Source organism: Rhincodon typus, chromosome 34 (genome assembly GCF_021869965.1).
Source record: "Rhincodon typus isolate 14 chromosome 34, sRhiTyp1.1, whole genome shotgun sequence".
Taxonomy (NCBI): Eukaryota; Metazoa; Chordata; class Chondrichthyes; order Orectolobiformes; family Rhincodontidae; genus Rhincodon; species Rhincodon typus.
In genome coordinates, this window is record NC_063365.1 from 7,193,455 (window position 1) to 7,214,061 (window position 20,607).

The 20,607-nt window shown below is 40.6% G+C and overlaps 2 protein-coding genes across 2 annotated transcripts in view; one reads left to right on the forward strand and one right to left on the reverse strand.

The window, feature by feature from the left end:
* Positions 1-9,789, forward strand: part of LOC109926409 (A disintegrin and metalloproteinase with thrombospondin motifs 3) — a 176,883-nt gene extending 167,094 nt beyond the window's left edge. The window contains exons 19-22 of the mRNA XM_048616431.1: positions 990-1,197; positions 1,880-2,009; positions 3,234-3,353; positions 7,929-9,789. Of these exons, the coding sequence (XP_048472388.1) occupies positions 990-1,197; positions 1,880-2,009; positions 3,234-3,353; positions 7,929-8,548 (1,078 nt within the window). The 3' untranslated portion in view covers positions 8,549-9,789. The remainder of the gene's footprint in view (positions 1-989; positions 1,198-1,879; positions 2,010-3,233; positions 3,354-7,928) is intronic.
* A 5,957-nt stretch (positions 9,790-15,746) lies between these two features.
* On the reverse strand, positions 15,747-19,842 carry LOC109926385 (steroidogenic acute regulatory protein-like). The gene is made up of 7 exons (XM_048616302.1): positions 19,725-19,842; positions 19,319-19,429; positions 18,605-18,750; positions 17,518-17,676; positions 17,230-17,414; positions 17,038-17,128; positions 15,747-16,346 (listed from the first exon to the last, which is right to left on the reverse strand). The coding sequence occupies exons 1-7, from the start codon at positions 19,786-19,788 to the stop codon at positions 16,236-16,238; spliced, it is 867 nt and encodes a 288-aa protein (XP_048472259.1). The 5' UTR covers positions 19,789-19,842; the 3' UTR covers positions 15,747-16,235.
* Positions 19,843-20,607: the final 765 nt, after the last annotated feature.

Genomic DNA, 20,607 nt, shown 5'->3' on the forward strand with positions numbered 1-20,607 from the left:
GTCCTATGTAGTGATTCTCACTGTTGCTGCATGTTATTTTATATATCATATTTGTCCTGCTCATTGTGGTTATGGGACCATTCGTCTTTGAGAGTAACTGGCAAAGTGTGGCTGTTGGTTTGTGTGCTAGCCTAATTCCAAGAGGTCATAGGAGTCTTGTAGCCAGCTCCGATGTGTTTTTAACATAGGGTAGGGTGGTCAGTGTGTGGGGGCATACGGTGTCTTCTTGGTGTTGTTTGTTTGCAAGGCATTGGCGGATGAAACTGTTAGAATAACCATTGTTTGCAAAGACTCTGTATAGGTGTTCCTCTTCGTTTTTGCACAGCTCCAGGATGTTGCTCATTTAAACAGAGTCTTGACACAGCTCTGTTTGTGGACACTGGGATGGTTACTGTTGTAATTCAGGATTTGGTCTGTGTGCGTAGTCTTTCTGGTAAGGAATTCACCGTTGTTCACTGGTTCCACCATTATTTCTAGACACAGGAGTTGATTGCTGTTTTCTTCTTCCCTGATGAACTTGGTCCCAGTGAATATGCTATTAATAACATGGTGTGTTTCAATTTAACTGGGCCAAAGTTACAGCACTAGGACAAGCAAGACAAAGACAAGCATGAGAATTCCTGGAGGCCTTGTTTTCAACCACCAATGCAATTAACAAACATGTTGAAATAGACCCCATCTTCATATACTACAGTACAAAACTGGAAACAAACCTGCCCACCGTGACAGACCGGAACATATAAATTCAGGGCAGGACAGAACAACAGCGTTTCAATGGAGGCTACACAGCACTGACTATGTCACCTAAAAGGAGGACAAAACATTCAGCTTGGCGAACCAACCAAGAGCTCTAACTGCAACCCAAGCTACAGATCTTCGTTAAAACATTATCCATAATACTGCACTCACCAATACACAAGAAGAAAGTTCAGTCACTGTTAGCTTTCCATGTTGAATAATTCGCTAAGTTTAATTCTATTCTGTTGCAGGTGGTTAACAGAGGAATGGGGACCTTGCAGTAAAACTTGTGGAAAAGTAGGATACCAAACAAGGGTTGTGCAGTGTGTCCAGTCTCTCAACACAGGGGCCAATAGAACAGTGCATGCTAAGTACTGTGCTGGAGACCGCCCTGATACTCGGAGGCCGTGCAACCGTACACCATGTCCAGCACAGTGGCGGACAGGAGCTTGGTCTCAGGTACATGAACAACCTGGAGCTTATTCCTTCAACTATTCTAAACTGTTAGAGGTGAATTCATTTGTGGGTGAGTCCAAACCTAGAGAAGATAAATATAAGAGAGTCACTGATGAATACAACTAAGGAACTCCTTAACTTAAAGGTACAAAAGCAGAAATTGCTGGAAAAAGCTTGGTAGGTCTGGCAGCATCTGTGGACCCGAAACATTAACTCTGATTTCTCTCCATAGATGCTGCCAGAGCTGCTGAGCTTTTCCAGCAATTTCTGTCTTTGTTTTTGATTTCCAGCATCTGCACTTCTTTTGGTTTTTATTTCTTTAATTTAAAGAATAGTTGAACTGTGGAGCTTGCTATCATGTGGAGTTGTCACACAAAGATATACTTAAGGAGAAGTTGGATAGGGGAACAGGACAGAAGGAATAGAAGGATATTCTAATGGATTTAGTTGAGGTGAAAAAGGAGGACACTGACACAGAGCGTGGTACCTGGATCTGCTTTGTGTAATGACAAGTGCAGTAACGTATGAATTATTTCCAAAATGTTGTTCAAATTAATGACATCACATTCTGGGAAAATGCTCTTGAGGTAGAATTAATTTTGTGTACTCAGAACTTTTGTTGCCAGATATAGTGTGTGCCATAACAGCGCACTCATTCTTTCTGTTCTCAATTTTCTTGGCGTAGTGCTCGGTGACTTGTGGCGAGGGTATCCAGCAACGGCAGGTAGTGTGTCGAGGCAGTGATAACAGCATCAGCCATTGCAAAGAGGAAAAGCCTGAGGTGGTGAAAGTGTGCACAGTGAAACCGTGTAATGGTAAGGATATAGTCAGAGGTGTTGGCCTCCATTTATTGTATTTTCAAACTGTTACCTGTAGTAATCCTTGTTCAGATTGCCATACTCAGCACAAACTCACTGGATTATATGGAATGTATTTACATAAATAGCCTTTTTTTAATTTCAAAAATATACTTTATTCATAAAAAATATCTTTATATCATAGTCACTATTGCAGTTCGGTTCTGTATAGTAGCCTATGAAGAAACAAACAAACATTGGAGTTTGGCTCTTTCCAACAACAAACCCAAGGCATTTTATTACTTGTATCAAGATTAGATTTACGTATAGTTCAGGCACCGGCAGGGTCTGCTAAATGAAAGGTCCCCATTTAACTTCAGCAGAAAGCCCTTAGGCAATGGTGTTTCCCTACTGCACCTTGGTGGCAGCTGCCCCAAGCTTTAGTACATCCCTCGGCACATAGTCCTGGACTTTGGAATGTGCCAGTCTGCAACACTAGTTCGAGGTCAACTCCTTGCTCTGGAAGCCCAACAGCCATTTTAGTAACATTTTTATTGCTGTTTTCTTTTGAAATGGATAGGTTTTGTGGAGGCAGCTTTTAGGTATCAAAACATATCTTTAGGTAATGGGAGTACATATTGGGAATTCTGTGTGAAAATCAGCAAATCATGAAGTGATGTCCTGTCCATTAAAATAATTTGACCAAAATCATATGGAGTCTAGCAATCTTTCTTTGGCTTCCAAAATGCATTGTTACCAGTTGATAGTCTGTCATAGGCGTATCAATTTGCAAAAGTTCATTTTGGGTTTTATGTATCATAGAGTCCCTATAGTGTGGAAGCAGGCCATTTGGCACATCAAGTTCACACCAACCCTCCGAAGATCTGCCCTACCCTACTCCTATAACCCTGCATTTCCACGGCTAATCCACCTAGCCTACACATCTCTATACATTATGGGCAATTTAGCACGGCCAATCCACCTAACCCGCACATCTTTAGACTGTGGAAGGAAGTTGGAGCACCTGGAGGAAACCCACTCAGACATGGGGAGAACATGCAAAGTCCACACAGTCATTTGAGGGTGGAATTGAACCTGGGTCCCTGGCGCTGAGAGACAACAGTGCTAACCACTGAGCCACTGTGCTGCCCCAATGAAAGTGGGATGTAGCTGTCTTCTAAATTTATGGCTGTACCTTATATAATGAAAATACAACATTAACTTTCTCAAAAATCTTTTTAGCTCATTTAGGAAAGTCTTCTGTTTTCACTCCGAGCACTGAAACCATTGATCAAGTGACTGCACGAGGCCACTGGGTGTCTCAACTCGTTCCAGAGAAGCCTGTTCATAAAATTTCAACAAGTAATTTTCACTTTACTTGCTATTCCTTGTAATCGCATTCTCCCAACCCTAACCAATGCCTGAATGATTGATTTGCTAACTAACACTTCTGTATTTGCATGTTGGGATACTAATTGCGCTCCCGGAGATGCAGGTTAACTGCCACGTTCTGTGGCCATCCCATCCTCCAGTTGGAATTAGCTGTCTGAGAATTGAAAAAGAGCTCTGTGACATTTACATATAGAGGTGTAGATTGTCCACTTTACCTGTTACTCAGGGACCGTGTCGTTCGCAGTCTGTCTGTTTATGTGCTGACTCTGCTGAGTCAGATCTGTGTAGAAACACACAAAGTCTTAGGATAAGATGGAGGTAGAAATAGGAATTTATATTTGAATAATCGTTAAATGGAAATGGATAAGGGTTTTTGTGATGCAGTGGTGGAAATCCTACCTCTGAGCCAGGAGTCCCACCTGCCCCAGAGGTATGTAACAACATCTCTGAACAGGTTGATTAGAGAATTTCTATATGCATGTGGATTTGCATGCAGCCTAAAGTTTGGTAGCCTTCCTAAATCGGATACATTAAAGTATGTTTTAATCTTGGTGTAACAAAAACGGCTCAAGGAAAAGCTGAGGTGAGAAGTCTGTGGCTAAATGTGATATGATGTCTTGATGTCTGTTGAACAGAGATGATGTGAGTGGGGTACTAATAAGAAAAGAAGTGCTGCTTTATAGTCAGAGACCCTTCTCCATAAGACAGTAGCCTGGATTGAATGTTGGAGAGGAGAAACAGTGGGAATCGAATGTCACCTTTCTCTGGGAAAAGTTATGCAGTTCTATGGTAGTTGGGCATTTACCTGGACAGTGGTCCGTTGCCATTCAGTGCCCCCCCCCCCCAAAAAAAGAGGGCAGGAATCCCATCCCCAAGAGCTGTCAGGTCAGTTCCAGGCTGCATACTGCCCCAGTTGACTATCAAAATAATTAGCAAATAGACTTGACTGACATTTTAAGTTGTGGACCTGATGATAGTTAGACCACTCATTAAATGATAGAGCCACCAAACTTGAAAGCAGCAAATAGTCAAAACAATGACAATTTTTTAGTTCACAGACATCATGTGAAGAGAAGCAAGTGATGATCAATATGATTTACAACTTTTAAAATGTGCTGAATATGCCAAGTCACAAAGTAGCCCATTTGATGAAGATTAATTACATTGTTGGAACTGTTAGTGCTGTGTGAATTCAACCCAGGATCTTGGGAGTTGCTCGAACACAGAATATGATTATTCTTCACAGTGCTAGACTGAGAAGTAAAACAGATTTCTCATTTACTTGTAAAAGACTCTTTTGAAGTCATCTGAAGAGTTTACCAGATTGAATGTTCTGCCAATTTGATACACAATACCCCCATCCATCACTTGCAGCATTCTATCCCTCCAACACCAATACAGTGTGTAATGTCTACAATCTGCACTGCAGCAATTCATCCAAGATTCCTCTGACAGCACCTTCCAAACTCAGAACATCAACCATTAAGAGCATCAGATACATGCAGGTAGCCGTAGAAGGTTCCAGAGGGACATAGTCTTCTCTGTAATTAGAGAGAGATGGCTGGTGGTGAATTTAACCAGTGGGTCAAGTGCGGTTGAGAAAGTACAATCTTCATGGTAACTTCAGCAGGTATACAAATCAAACCATTGCTGTTGACGTCAGTCTGCATCGCAAGCGATCCATTGAACCAACTAAGCTAACCGATAGACAGAAACACCACCAAAGTTCCTCTCCTAGCCCCACATCATCCTTTCACTATCGCAGGCTCAACATTTTGGAATTCCCTTTCTAACAGTACTATGGGTGCACCTATACCACATGGACTGCAGTAATTTAACAAGACAGCTTACCACCAGCTGCTGTGGGCAATTAGGAATATAGGACTATAAATGCTGGCCCAGCCAATAATGCCCAGATCCCATGAATGAATAAATTAAAAAAAATATACTATTTAGTATACTATTTAATAAGTATACTATTTAATAAATATACTATTTGTCCATTCAGTTTGTACAGTCTAAGCACTAAGTTAGAGATTATGACTGTCTCCATAAAATCTGCCTTATATTGGATGATGCCAAATGGTTAGAGTGAAATAAACAGCAATGTACAAGTTGATAAACCTGCCTGTTCATATTTACTTGCTCTTTGGAACCCAGGGGTGGATTCTATAGGTGCTCCTGCTCCTCCTGGATACCCGTTCAGGTTAATAATTGTCAAAATAAAGACTTGCAAGTCACCCTGAATGCCAGTGGTCCCCATTGTCTCAAGACAGGTGAGTTTTGAAGTGGGAGCCTTGTGCAGGGTTTAGGCCCCTTATTTTCCTGTGCTTTAGACAAAGGAGTAAAGAGATCCTTTTCCTTTCTTTTGCTGCCTGGGTACTTGCAGTTGGAAAGGAGTGTGTTCTTATTGTTCGCTGCATTAGTGGTTTAGTAGGCCTCGTGGATAAAAGTAAGAAGGCTTATTTTTAGAACTTTCTTTAGAATCCTGAGCAAGGCCTTCCCACCTGGATGACATTTTATTGCAGTTTCTCCGATGACCATTAGATTGCTACCTTTTTTAAAAATTCTTACACGTTGAGTGGGTGTTGTCCATCTGTAACAGGCCATCTCTGAGGGCTGATTGCTGTGGCTCTGGAGCCAAATGTTGGCTGGAATGGGTAAGAACAGCAGATTCTCTTCCTTTTTAATTCCCACTGGTTCCTGTGGTGAGATTCAAACCAGTAAGTCCAGATTCTTAGCCTGCATACTATCTGTCCGCACAGCCATTCCTCAGTCCCTCCCTGCAATGTTAGTGTGAAATCTCTTTAAAGTATCTTTCAATCCAAACAAACTTGCAATAAAAGTGAATTTAGAGTCCGACAGCTGTACAGCATAGAAACAGACCCTTCAGTCCAACTTGTCCATGCTGACCATTTATCCTAAATTAATCTAGTCCCATTTGCCAGCAGTTGGCCCATATCCCTCTGAACCCTTCCTATTCATGTACCCATCCAGATGCCTTTTAAATATTGTAATTATACCAGCCTCCATCACTTCCTGTGGCAGCTCATTCCATACATGCACCACCCTCTGCATGAAAAAGTTGCCCCTTAGGTCCCTTTTTAAATCTTTCTCCTCTCATCTTAAACCTATGCCCTCTAGTTTTGGACTCCCCTACCCTGAAGAAAAGACTTTGGCTATTCACCCTAACCATGTCCCTTTTTTTAATAAACCTTTATAATGTGACCCCTCAACCTCCGACACTCCAGGGAAAATAGGGAAAAATCCTATTCAGCCTCTCACTATAGCTCAAACAAATTGATAAAACTGAATTGGTTAAAGTGATGTGGCCAACTGCACTCATTCTAATTATATAACAAACTGCTTAACAAGCATTTTCTATTTAAGCAATAATCTAGAGCATCTCATGTATTTTATTATTTCTGACTAAGTATATTCATTAATCAAAATTAAAGCTGATTTCTACACTTGCAGTGAAATTAGTTTTTTGCTTTATATGTAATTGGTTCCCTTGTCCAAGGCATAGCCATATATTAGGAAAGTAGCTCAGCAGTATGCCTTGCTTTTACTGTGCTGTAAAACATTCTTTCACAGAAACAAATCCTCGTAAACTAGACCCTTAACTTTAAAAAGCAATGAGACCATACATGGTTCTGCCCTTTACTCTCCTTCCAATCAGCTTTCTTTTTCTATTCTTGTCAATAATTTGTCCACCTCTGTGACCTAGAGTTCTTATCCTCCCTTTGGACACAACTGGTGAGAATTGTTGATCCTGTGTGAATGTTTAAGATCATAGTAGGATCTTGGCTACATTCGCTTATGTCAAAAAGCAAAAATGGTTGTAAGTAGGGACTGAAAGGTAAAAGCGTTAGGAACACAAGACATGGCATTGAATGCATGTGGTTCAATATAATTTAAATTTTTAAAAACTGCCCTATATGCACTAAACAATTGTCTGGCATATTGGAAACAAATTCAGAGGACTAGGAGATTTTTCTCTCTGTTTATTCTTTCACAAGATTTGGGTATTGCTGGCAGGCAACAAATGCTGGCCCAGTCCTTAATCACCCTGGAGAAGAAGTGAACCATCTTCTTGAACCTCTGCAATTCATGTAGTGTAGATACATTGTATTGGGAAGGTGGTTCCAGGATTCTGACCCAGCAGCAGTGATGGAACAATGATATATTTACAAGTCAGAATGGCGTGTGGTTTGGAGGAGAATTTACAGGAGGTGGTGTTTCCATGCGGAGGTGGGTGGGTTGGTGGGGGTAAGAGGGGTGAGGATTGCAGTATAACTCTCTCTGAAAATTTCAGAGCTCTTCAACTTTCCAGTTTCATCCCATTGTTTTTAACTCAAGCCTTACTTTTTCTTGAAGGTTTTAACCATGATCAGTCATTTTTTGGAAGGAACATAACTGTCACCATCATAAGAGCATTTAATTTGAAGAGATATTATCTTATAGTACAGAATTGCACAAGAAGATTAATGTACTTGTCTTTATAGAAGAATCCTAATTGCTTTCTTTTGCTTTAATTTACAGAAGAGCCATGCCTTGGAGATAAATCAATTTTTTGTCAGATGGAAGTTTTGGCTCGATACTGTTCTATTCCTGGTTACAATAAGTTGTGCTGTGAATCCTGCAACAGACAGGACCCAACATTACCACCTCCTTTTTCACAGACTGCCTCAGACATTGAAGATGCTGAGGATACAATCCATTCAAGCCCTATGCCAGAGACAATAACGCAACCAACGCCCGATGACCATTATCTGAATGCCCGAGGCACTATTATAAGCAAGGATGACAGTTTACCTTCACCTCTTCCTTCTGTTGACAGCAGCAGTGACAGTGGCCGTTTGTCAGCCAAAATTTTTTCAGCAGAGTCTCAGGGGACCACCGATAGTTCCACCACACTAAACACACGCACATTTGCAAACACATTTATGTTGCCTTCTGCTCAACAGGCAACACGGCACAGCTACATGGGTGCATTTGACTCCCCTACTACTCATCAGCTGTTTACAAACCGGGAGAAGACTTTGCCTGTTACAACCAGTAGGTGTGACACATGGAGTCCAGCAGCTGCAAGTAGGCCAAGAAGGGATACTAGTGAATCAGAAGCAGACTTGACCCACAGTATCTCCCCCATCCTAACATGAATTGTCAGCTGATGTTGTCCTTTAAACTGAACTGCGTTTTTGCAATGCCCTCTCAGTGGGACCATATAATCTTAATAACTGCTTAACACTCTCGCTCCCTTGGAGGCAGCTTCTGCCCATTGCAGCTCCCGGCTACAGGTAAAGGTGTGTCCTAGCCTACTGGTTTTGCATCATGTCCACTTGAGACAGTGATGATTACACATGCAAGTACTGTAATAGATAATAGCAGCCTCATCTACTGTATTGCAAAGGTCAGTATTTTCAGATACAACATGGTGCTAGCTTAACATAAATGAACCTCAAACCTCAATGAGTGAATGAATCTCAAATTTGCATTGAACTGTTTAGACCTGATAAAATGATTGTGTTCATCTGACACCTGAAAACATCTCTTACATCAAAAAAGTTGTTCTACACATGATGCATGTAGCCCCTCAAGCCTGGTGCCATACAATGTGCTGGGTTTAAACAGTTTAAACATTGTCTTGAAAACATTTTCAGTATTGTTGTGGTAATTAAATGATATACAGTATTTACATTCGCAGTGTATATAATGTAAATGTCAGCATTCTAAAAGGTAATACGTTTCAGTGTCTTAATGTAGTTGCCTTGCTTGTACAAACCTGCCTGAAGGTGCTTTTCAGCATGTCATGCATTACAGAGTACATATATTAACATAATTCTTTTTGCAGTTTGTATAGTTCCTGTACATAAATGAATAAGAGCTTTTAATTTTAATATTTATTGAATTGGAAAAAAAATCTGTTTTGCATTGTTGAAAGATTTATTAGCCAGGCCTCTGTGTCTAGTCATCTTTGTCATTTTTTTAATTGAACAGGGGCTGAAGCAGTACACTGTAATTTATAAAACTATTGGACTTTGCCAGTGCAAAGCATATGTCCACTCTAAAGTCAGTGCATTCTCAGTCAAAAATATAGCAGTGAATTTTTTTATAAATGACATCTCTAAACTATATTTTTTAGTTTTTTTTTAATTCCTGTATGTAAAAGAAAAATAAACAGGGAATCTAAGATCTTGTGCATTATTGTATGAGATTTAAATATCCAGCCAGACATAGTGAAATGGCTGGGGTGTAACTGTGAAACTAGTGCAGTCTGTCATGAGCTTGTGAACAGTTTTTAATTCATCTCTTCATGTGGCGTCATGTAAAACCAGTGCTTTGGATTACTTTGAAACCCAAAACAGACTGCAAATTGAATTTACGAAGATCTACATAAAAACTGAAAGAACTGCAGATGCTGTAAATCAGAAACGTAAACAGAAATAGCTGGAAAAGCTCAGCAGGTCTTGGCAGCATCTGTGGAGAGAAATCAGAGTTAACGTTTTGGTTTCTGAAACATTAACTCTGATTTCTCTCCACAGATGCTGCCAAGACCTGCTGAGCTTTTCTAGCTGTTTTGTTTTTGTTGCGAAGATGTACATTTGGTGCTGTGCATGACTTTCAAGCCACCACTCGTTTCATGGATATATGCAGGTCATCAGATTTATAAAACAGTTTTGCTGCTGAGATATGAAAAGTTTCATTTTAAGAAATTGAGTATCGTTAAAAGAAATCAGTATTCACAGCACTTAATGTGGTGATCAGTTCTTCTACTCAGTCCAAATATTTAAATACTGATTGTATTGTTGAACATTAGGGATTAGTTTCTAAACAAATTTAATGTGCAGACATGGTAGGTCCCTAAAGTATGTATTTAAACCACTGCTTAGTTATTGATGAATCATGCTAAAAGTGGTAATAAATGCTACTTCAGTACCTCTTTGTCAGATGTTTTGTTGTAATACACTGCATTCTGTTTTTAAAGTGCGGGCTGAATTACAGTACTTGATGTTGGCATTATGTTTTATTTCAAAGTAATAAACTTCTCATCCTTTCATCAGTTAGAAACATTGCTGATAGCTATTACTCAGAGTACAGCTGAAAAAAAAATTGTCAAAGCTTTTGGTTTTGCACTTATCGGGACCTTCTGAAGAAATACTAGTGGAAAGGTGAACAACATCTTGTACAATTCACAGTATAAAATTCTGCTCTCCTTGCATTTGTCCTGATGAATACAAGGCCAAAAACTTTGATAGAATGTCATTTTTCAGTAATACTTGAGATCTGTACAACCAAATGATTTATACTAACTTCCCCCATCTTTAAATTAATGGTACTGACCATTGCAAAATATGCCTAAGGATAGCAGTTATTTTATCAAATTGTGCATGTGGTGTATTCCGCAATCTTTAATGCTCCAGCCTTAGATTTTAACACACAGGAAAATAGCATTGCTTCTGCCTGTATAGTTTTGATCAGGGTGGTCTGCTTTTTAAGTGAAGTGGCTGGAAATTTTGAAACCCTGTTCATAGAGTTCTGCTCTTAGCAGGTGGGAGTTGTCCTGAAGGTTTCACACTCAAATTCCAGACACATGTTCCATCCAAATGGATGAAATTCAAAGCTGGCTCTGTGAAGTCATTCAGTTAACCCTTCTAATTAGGATTCTAAGACAGAATACCTTTTTTGTCACATTTCTATTTGTCCGCGATCATCATCTAAATGCCAGAGCACTTAACTGCAGATGCTGGAGCCTAAACTGAAAACAAAAAAGTGCTGGAAATCACAGCGGGTCAGGCAGCATCCATGGAGACAGAGCAGGATAAGGTTTTGAGTCAATTTGTTGCATTCTCTGTCACTGTATCTTCTTTCCCCTGCCCCTGCTGCAGTGGGACTATCTGTTCTTTCCAGTCTGGCAGTTAGACACACCGTTGTTCTGCCCTACTCACATTCCAATCACTCAAACTACAGTTTCGACAGCATCTCCCCCAAACCACCACCACCCCCCCAGCACTCAACCCCCACCACTATTGGTTAAATGCTGCTCCCTCCATACTTCACGTCAGCTTTGAAATGTCATCTAGACTCAAAGTGTTAGCTTGCTTTTTCTTTCCATGCATGCTGCCTGACCTGCTGTGACCTCCAGCAGTTTTTGTTTTCACTTCTTCTAAATGCCCCCGGTTGAGTTTTGAGATAACGGTATCAACTTTAACTCTCTTTGTCATCTAGATTTTGGGATGGCAACTGTATTGGGTCTGTCTGAGTGTGAAACTCTTATGGAGGCCAGCATGAAGTTGGACAAAAGATCTTGATAACAATACTCCGAGATAGTAACAACTGCCGATGCTGAAGTCAGAGATAACAGCGTGGAGCTGAAGGAACACAGCAGGCCAGGCAGCACCAGATGATGAGCAGGAAAGTTGACGTTTCACGTCAAGACCCTTCTTATTTCTGAAGAAGGGTCTCGACCCGAAACATCAACTTTCCTGCTCCTCTGATGCTGCCTGGCCTGCTGTGTTCCTCCAGCTCCACACTAAAGTATTGATAACATTGCTTCCTTGAACTGGGACCACCTGCCTGGGTTAAAAGAATGAATTTTGGACAGCTTACCTCACTAACTTCACAGAAAAGTGAAACCTTTTAAATCACTGGACATTCATCAGGTTCAGATCATTGATAAGTGAAACCAGTTCTCATTTGGACTTCACCTGATGAAGGAGCAGTGGTTTGAAAGCTTGTGATTTCAAATAAACCTGTTGGACTATAACCTGATATTGTGTGACTACTGACCACATTTGGACCTCTTATACACTTTGAATGAAGTCCAGCTGGTCATGCCACCCCTTCTCTTGAGCTTTTAACAATTCATTGGAAGGAACGGTGCACTGAATTTTTCATGGGCCGCCTTCACTCAGGAAGCAACTGTTTGGGTTTTCCCTTCTAGCACGGCTAGGGCTTTCTGACCCTTTTTGTTTACGCTTGGAATGGCGTGCTCTGGGCTACCAAGATTATTGTTGTGCTGGAGGTGGGGGATGTTGGTTGAATGTAAATTTCCAAGACTTTAGAGTCGAGTAAAGAGAAACCCCAGGAAATCCCAGCGTGGTACAGGATGGGCTAAGACCTGTCAAAATATACTTCCTATAATTTAGAAGGGTGATGCTCTCCACTTGCCTGGATAGGTGTAACTGCTCTAACAGCAACACTGTTCAGTCTCAACCAGAAGAACAAAGCAGTCTGCATAATTAACGCTCCAACTCACCAACTGGAACAACTGCTCTCTCCACATTGGGCTGCCTCATGGTGCAGTATACAATCTAAAAGTTGCAAATCAGCAAGTCATAGAACCGTACACCATGGAAACAGACTCTTCAGTCCAACTCGTCCACGTCGATATCTTTAATTAATCTAGTCCCATTTGCTGGCATTTGGCCCATATCCCTCGAAACCCTTCCTATTCATATACCCATTCAAATGCCTTTTAAACGTTGTAATCGTACCAGCCGCCACCACTTCCTCTAGCAGCTTAGTTTTGGATTCACCACCCTCCCCTGCCCCCCAGGGAAAAGGCCTTGGCTATTCGCCCTATCTATGCCCCTCATGATTTTATAAACCTCTGTAAGGTCGCCCGTCAGCCTCCAACACTCCAAAGAAAATAGCCCCAGCCTCTCTCTATAGCTCAAACTCTTCAACTCTGGCAACATCCATGTAAATCTTTTCTGCACCCTCTCAAGTTCCACAACATCTTTCCTATATCTGGGAGACCAGAACTGAATGCAGTATTCCAAAAGTGGCTTAACCAAAGCCCTCACCAAGGCTACCTCAGCACCTCACAAACCTGTGACTTGCAGCAGCAAGAATGCCAGTTGGAATATACACAAATGCCTGCAAGTCGCTCGTTCACCATCTCTGAGTCAAACTTCTGTTCACCAGACAAACTGCAGCAGTTCAAGAAATATGCTCACTGCCGCCCTTGCATGGGTGACTGGGGACAAGCGATACATCAGCCTTAAAGATGGCAGCCATATCCTAAGAATGGGCAAAAAAACTTCTAGGCTGCCAAGAAGGTTCAAATCTCATTAGCTAGATAACTCTGAACATTTAAGGGCATAAGAAAATGTAGGCCGGGTGACCAAATGAGCCTACTCTGTTATTAAGTAAGAATATAGTGGAGCTTTGACGTAGAGTTCAGTTTCCTGCACTATCCCTGTATCCGTTCGTCACCAAAAATAAAACGATTGCAGCACTGAATATTGTCGGTGATTCTGGATCACTGATTTGCACACATTTGCTTTCTTAGATAGCAGTATGATAATAACCAGAGAACCTGCTTTTTGTGATGTTGTTTGAAGAACGTTGAGGATTAATCATCTGCTCTTCTTTGAAGTCATGCTTTGAGAAATTTTTAGAACTCTTTCAAAAGCCAGGGTATTGGCTTAATCTCCCACCTGTAATGGAATACCCCCATGTTACACCATGACGGAGACATCACAGGAATAAACTCTATCCTGCTTATTAGGCCCTTTGTTCCCCACAATTTTTAAAAAAGTTCTTTGTGTCTAGGCACCCCCTTTGCCTCAGTTGAACGCTTTCTCACCAAAGTCAAACAGTTGTGTGTCTGGGGAGGCAATGACTTAGTGGTATTATCACTGGACTGTTAACCCAGAGACCCAGTAATGTTCTGGGTGGAATTTGAATTCAGTAAAAATCAATCTGGAATTATGAATCCATTGTCAATTGTTGGAAAAACAGTAGCTCAGTGGTAAGCACTGTTGCCTCATTGTAGCAGTGACCCGGGTTCAATTCCAGCCTCGGGCGACTGTCTGTGTGGAGTTTGTACATTCTCCCCGTGTCTGTGTGGGTTTCCCCCCCCCCCCCCCCCCACCAGTCCAAAGATGTGCAGGTTGGGTGGATTGGCCATGGGAATTGCCCATAGTGCATGGGGATGTGTAGGCTAGGTGGATTAGCCATGGGAAATGCAGGGTAACAGGGGTAGTGTAGTGAGACTCTGGGTGGGATGCTCTCCGGAGAGTCGGTGTGGACTTGTGGGGCCAAATGGCCTGTTTCCATACTGGAGAGATGCTATGAAACCATCTGGTTCACTAATGCCCTTCAGGGAAGGAAACTGCCATCCTTACCTGGTCTGCCTGTGTGTGACTCCAGACCCACAGCGACATGGTTGACTCTTAAGTGCCCTCTGGGCAATTAGGGATGGGCAATAAATGCTGCCTAGCCAGTGATACCCTCATCCCATGAATGAATAATAAAGAAAGTTGCATTCTTGACACAGGAACCTATAATCCATGCTGAAACTCTGGTGCAGTCTCATCTAGTTAGCGCAGATGTATAACAACAGTTTTTCTTAAGGTTATTACCCCACGTAAATCACGTGAGCAGTAGTGGAATGTATTGCTGTGATATCTCCTTCATAGTGTACTATGAAAGTGCCATTTACTTTGGTTTTTGAGTGCTTTGGTCTGCCCAGAGATCATGAAAAGTTAAAGATAAATGCAATTGATTCTTTCTCCTGTTGTAAAGATAGATGCCAGGTATTTGTTTAATGTCACTGCTATCCTTATTCCCTGTAATAATTTCTCATATCTCTAAAGAACCTATATTTAATTTGGCTAATTTCTCCCTTTTCTATATTCTCTTACAATCTGTCTTTATGTTTCTTGTTAGTTTACTCTGGTTCTCTTTGCTCCCTCTTCATCAGTTTCCGAGTCATGCCTTGCTGATGTCTCAAATTGTCAGGCTCACTGCTCTTTTGGAAGATACCAAATGTAAAGTAAACTTTCTTTAATCTAATACTATACTTAACTCTCTTAGTTAGCATTAACTGTACTATTTTTACTGCCGATCTTTTAATCCCTTGAGGAAATGTATGTCCATTGAGTATTATGAATTATTTCTTCAAGTATTTGTAATTGTTTTTCTTCTCATCTTTTAATTTAATATTCCAATCCATCTCAGCCAACCTGTTCCTCATTTAACATTTTATGACCCTAGTTTTAGCCCTGACAATAAATTTAAAAATGTAAAATGAAATTCTGTTATGCTATGTTCACTCTCCTCCAGAGGATCCCTTACATTACTGGAGCTGATCAACCCAGTCCCTTTGTGAAATGCTAGGTTTAAAGTCTATTTGTCTGTATCAGTGAAGCATGCCAGATAAATGCTTAGAAAGTTGGCTTTTGCAGGGAGTTAATGTGTCGATAATGCTACAAGCCCCATTAACATTGCTATCAGCGTATACACAGTTTTCAACATCCTGTGCTTTAGATCTCTAAAAGTACTCATAGTAGGCAGCATTTCCATGAGAATTTGTAATACATTTGAATAAATAAATCTAAAACATGTAAATATTCTCAACTGCAAGCAGTTTACTGGCAAATCTTTCAGATAATCAGAAATAAATTAATAATATTATCACAAAAATAGCAGCAAATCACAACAGCACTACAGGATTTCTAACAGTCCTCAGTTGCTTCCATCCCTAAAACATTAAGTACTGTTTACATCTTTCAAAACATTAGCATGATTACCACGACACAGCGTGAAATCCAGCTGTGTTCCTATAGGAGACTTGGGAATCATCAAACTCGTGCATGAGGTCCGCAAAGTATTCTCTTCACCTTGTAAATGTGCACTTGAATAATTTTGTAGCATGTACAAATGAATTGTCTCAAGTATCTAATGCCACAGCAAACTTAAAGGTACTTTTCTTTCGAGCCTTGATTCATTGCTGCAAAAACAATATCTTTGTCGCAACACAGCAGCTAAGTGAACAGTGCAGAATGCCTTTTAGTGATTCCATTTATATTTGCATTGCTCTTATTGTCTCTTCCAAATTCAGCAGGATATAGAGAACAAGCTAGAAGAGAGTTGTTGGCGTAAATGTTCTGTAAAATCCACCTGTGCCTGTGACAATGCTTGATTGATCAGGGATTTTGGCAGCCAACCCTATTGATAAAGAAAAACAGAAAAGGCATCTTCAGTCAAGAGTTCTGACGTTTTGAAACTTATGAACACTAAACATTTGTATTTAAATGCATAATATTTGAAGAGAAATTAACAGACCCAGGAATTTTAGAAATTTTAATAAATTGTTATTAATAATTGACTTCTGATAATGAGTATTCTCTGGAAGTCTTTATTGTGGCACCAAGGCATACAGTTGGGAAGATCTCCACGTCTATCACTAGTTAATCATACCAGTGAAGGCAGTACCATTAGAACCAACTGCTCCTAACCTTGACCATGCAGAGGACCTTGAGGTTCATGCTGTAGCTAAGCTCATTACAGAGTTGTGTACAATTATGTGTCATAACAGTGTTAAAATGGGACATTGCCAATGGTCAATCACTGACACCAAGAATGAAAGCCTTTGTGACTCACACCTCCAGAGGTGGTGTCATTCTCACTATGAGCTTGATTGGAAAATTGTGGGCACAGTTGCTGCCATGTTGCAATAAGGCATTTACTGCATGCAGAGCTCAGCTACTGTCACAGAGCTTTGGAAGATATTCTAATCTGCCAGGTTAATGTTTAACAAGTGGGGACTTTGAGGCAGTGCATTTGGAGCTCTCTGATATCACTGACAGTGAGAGACAAAGCAAGAGGAGAGAAATACTACATCAAGTCACTAACGAACCTTCAGGTCCATGCTGAGAAGCCAAGTAAATCGTGTCTTGTTCTTGGTGTCTGCAGGATGTAGGATAATACACGAAATCCCAGTTTCACCTCTGTTTGGAAGAAAACATATATTAGAAATCAGTGTTTCACAGCGTTAGTAATTTGTATTAGTGGTCTACTTGAATGAATTGATTCTACAGCTATTCTGTACCTCACAAAGCCTTTCTGTGGTGGCATGAATTTGGATTCAGTGGCTATTCCCGTCAAGTAGCAGTAAGGTCCTTCTTTCCAGCAATGCCTCACACTCACAAAGTCTCTCTGTCCAATGATGTTTCCGGCTGTGTCTCCCATGATTTCATAAGTCACCATGGTTTCTTTGCCAATTTTCTGCAGGACCTGAATGAATTGTCAAGAAACATTTGTCAAGATTATATTCCCAGGTAAACTTTCCAGTGAATGTTTAGCGTGTGAAAGATGTGAGGATTTCCTGTTAACCTACATGCAAGTGTTTGATGCTTGGATTCCATGAGCTCATTTGGTCAATTTTCTCATAAAGCTCGTTATACACGTGTTCCGTAGTTGCATTCAGCACACCCTCCAATTTGAAGACTTTTCCAATTCCAGGTAGAACTTTGCTCAGAACATTGTCACCGTTCTCCTGCAAGAAGAGATAAGCATTTCTTGTTAAAATTTTTCATTGTCACTGTTTAGCAGCTTTGTATCATCATATTACGTCACTGGGCTAGTGTATTTGTTGCCCACCGTATGATCCACCCAACTTGCTCCTGTTCAATTGGGAGCCTTGGGGGGCATCACAATGACTTCATCCCTGCTCCCACCAACATAGATGCACAACCAGCAGAAGGCCGTATATAGCCCCTAGGCATAGCAATCATTGATGGCTTTTAAGGACCAATGCCCAGTCCTTAATTTGACTGGAGTGAAATTAACTTAGAACATGTGTACATCAAAGCCGGCTCCAGAGAGTTGAAATGCCACAATACAGATTTGACCTCTGAACTATCATTATAGCCTTTCCCTTAATGTGTTGAATTAATCTAAGTGCTTTGGTGTCATAATAATGTGACCAATAAGACAGCACCATTTCATACTCAATCATTCTTAGAGGTCTGGGAAAGTCTGCAGCTAATTTTCATGACTCAATCACCCCAGGAGATTTCATAACTATCATGTTTTTCACTTGTTTCAAAGCATTCATAAATAGGAAAATAGCAAATGTTACCCTGTTTTTCAAGAACAGGAAGAGATTGAAAACTGAGAATGATGACCCATCAGCCAGGCATCAGTTGTAGGGAAAATGCTTTTAAGGCTGTGATAACAGAGTATTTGACAATATGATGAGGCAGTTATATGAAAGGATAATCATATTTGATTAATCTCAATTGATGAGTATACTTAAGATGGTAATTGCTAGATTTTGGATGTTAATGAATGTGGGGAATGGGGCAGGATTGCAGAGCTGACCCAGAAATTCAGCTGTGATCTTATTGAATGGTGGAACAAGATCAAGTATGATCTATATGATCACCTCCTGGTCCTATTTCATATATTAGGAAGAAAATTACCGTTTTGATTTCTGTTGTCCATCCAGCATCCTGGCTTAAAATCCCCAGAGCCTTTTGTAAAGCATCTTCCCCTTGCTTCACATAGGACAGTTCGTCAGTGTTGAGAGTCCGTTTTATTTCCAATCTTTCGTCTTCGATCTTAGGAGCTGTAATAAAACCCAACATTATAGCGCAATGTACAACAAACAAAGTTTTCTTCCCAAGACATTTCACTTCTGTATTTTGACAAGTATTTGACTAGCTTGGGAAATGTTATTTAGGCAGTTGCAGGCTTGTATCTTGCTCAAATAAAACTATCTCTCCACTTTATTGCAAACCCCTTTGTTTTTCCCGCTCTTCCACCTTGTTATGGTACCGTGGTTCATTTCCAACCATGGCTCCATCCTGCCTGATTAAAATCCAACAATCCAGTTACCAAGGGATGTTAATCAGTCCTTATTAGAACCAAGTGATTTGTTGATACATACACCCTCCCTACTGTACTGTTATTGCGTTGCTGTCACTCTGGTGACTGGACTCCGTTATAACCAAAGTTTGAACCCAGGGCCCCCATGGACTTGCACCTTTAATGGAGCTGTGCATTTAATTATCATCAAACTATTGCTGAAAACCCTAAAGCATGGAATTACTTTTAATAAAATTTGTGGATCCTAGTGCTAACTACCACAACAGCATAAAGAGAGCACGAAACTGTCAAAAAAAAAAGCTGCTTACCTGAGTGAGGTTTCTGGGCTAGAGAATCCCAAGGTCCTGACAAAAAATTGTCTTTAATTTTCATTCTTCTCATTCCATGTGTTAGGGCAGCTACTGCAGTCCTCTTCAATCCTGAATGAATAAAGAAATTGAAATTATTCAAATCAGTTCTTCTAACTTGTCTTAGTGCACGAATGGCTCGCAGTGTAGAAACAGATACATTTGTTATTACAATCTGTTTCATTCAAAGTAACCTACACTTCAAAGTTAACATTAACATTCCCAATTCACTGCATCATTTAATTTCAAACAAATTTAATGATTGACTTTTAGACGAAAAATCTTTGAAGTCTAAGATTCTGCACACATTGCAAAATGCTTAAACAGTTCTTTTTTTTTAAAAAAAGGAAAGTGGGTATGCATTTACCTGTCATGTTCCTGAAATGCTGATGTGAGATTCCACAGCACAGTTTGAATGTTGCTGGAAGCATGGTTTTCAGCTAATACCTGCTCTGTTCTGAGCTTGTGCCGAACTTGCACAGTTTCTTTGGATTTATATTCAGTGTTCGAAGGCCAGTATCTTTGATAAGGAAAGTGCAGAGAGATACCCACCAGATGAACAGAGTATTCAAGGACAGCAGAGAGAGCGATGAATGTAGCACTATCAGAGGGCACTTTTTGATAGCCTCCTGAGTAATGTAATGTGAGATGAAGAATTACTCACTGATGGCCTCAGGCATTTCTTCACTTGCTGCCGTATGGCAACAAAAATTGGCAAATCGTTTAAATAATTGGAGGGAGCTGATCCTAAAGCAATTCAGCCCCCTCAAATGTCATTGTCTGTACCCTGTGTGCACATTTGCAAAGTGAAGTACACGATGCTGAGAATTCAGTGTGTGGGCCTGATCCAAAATCGCCCACTGATTGGGAATGTCCCTTGGGGGGTTAACTATTCAACCAACCTGTCTTAACTTTAACCCTTTCCTCAACTAACCACAAAGCAAACACACTTTATTGTCCAGTCGGATAACTCACTCAGACAGCCTTTTCTTTCTTCCCCTCAATCCCCAATATTTTTAAAAGCAAGAAATGAAGATGTTTGAGGAAAATGAAAGGAGGAGTTTGTTATAGCTTTTAGGCCTAAAGAGCAGGGGGAGAAAGCGGGAACAGGGGACTGAGTTGGATGATCAGCCATGATCATGTTGAATGACAAAGCAGGCTCGAACGGCCAAATGGCCTACTCCTTTTTTTTGCTCACTGTAAAACAAAAGGGTTAATTGTAGTCCAGATCAGTAACTAATTCTCAGAGG

Bases quoted from the DNA above. Each gene is read 5' to 3' on its own strand.
- LOC109926385 (XM_048616302.1), bottom strand. From the start codon at position 19,788: ATGCTTCCAGCAACATTCAAACTGTGCTGTGGAATCTCACATCAGCAT. The intron at 17,415-17,517 runs GTAGGTTAACAG...CAATTCATTCAG, and splicing joins CAAGCATCAAACACTTGCAT to GTCCTGCAGAAAATTGGCAA. The intron at 17,129-17,229 runs GTACAGAATAGC...TCTTCCAAACAG, and splicing joins CCACAGAAAGGCTTTGTGAG to AGGTGAAACTGGGATTTCGT.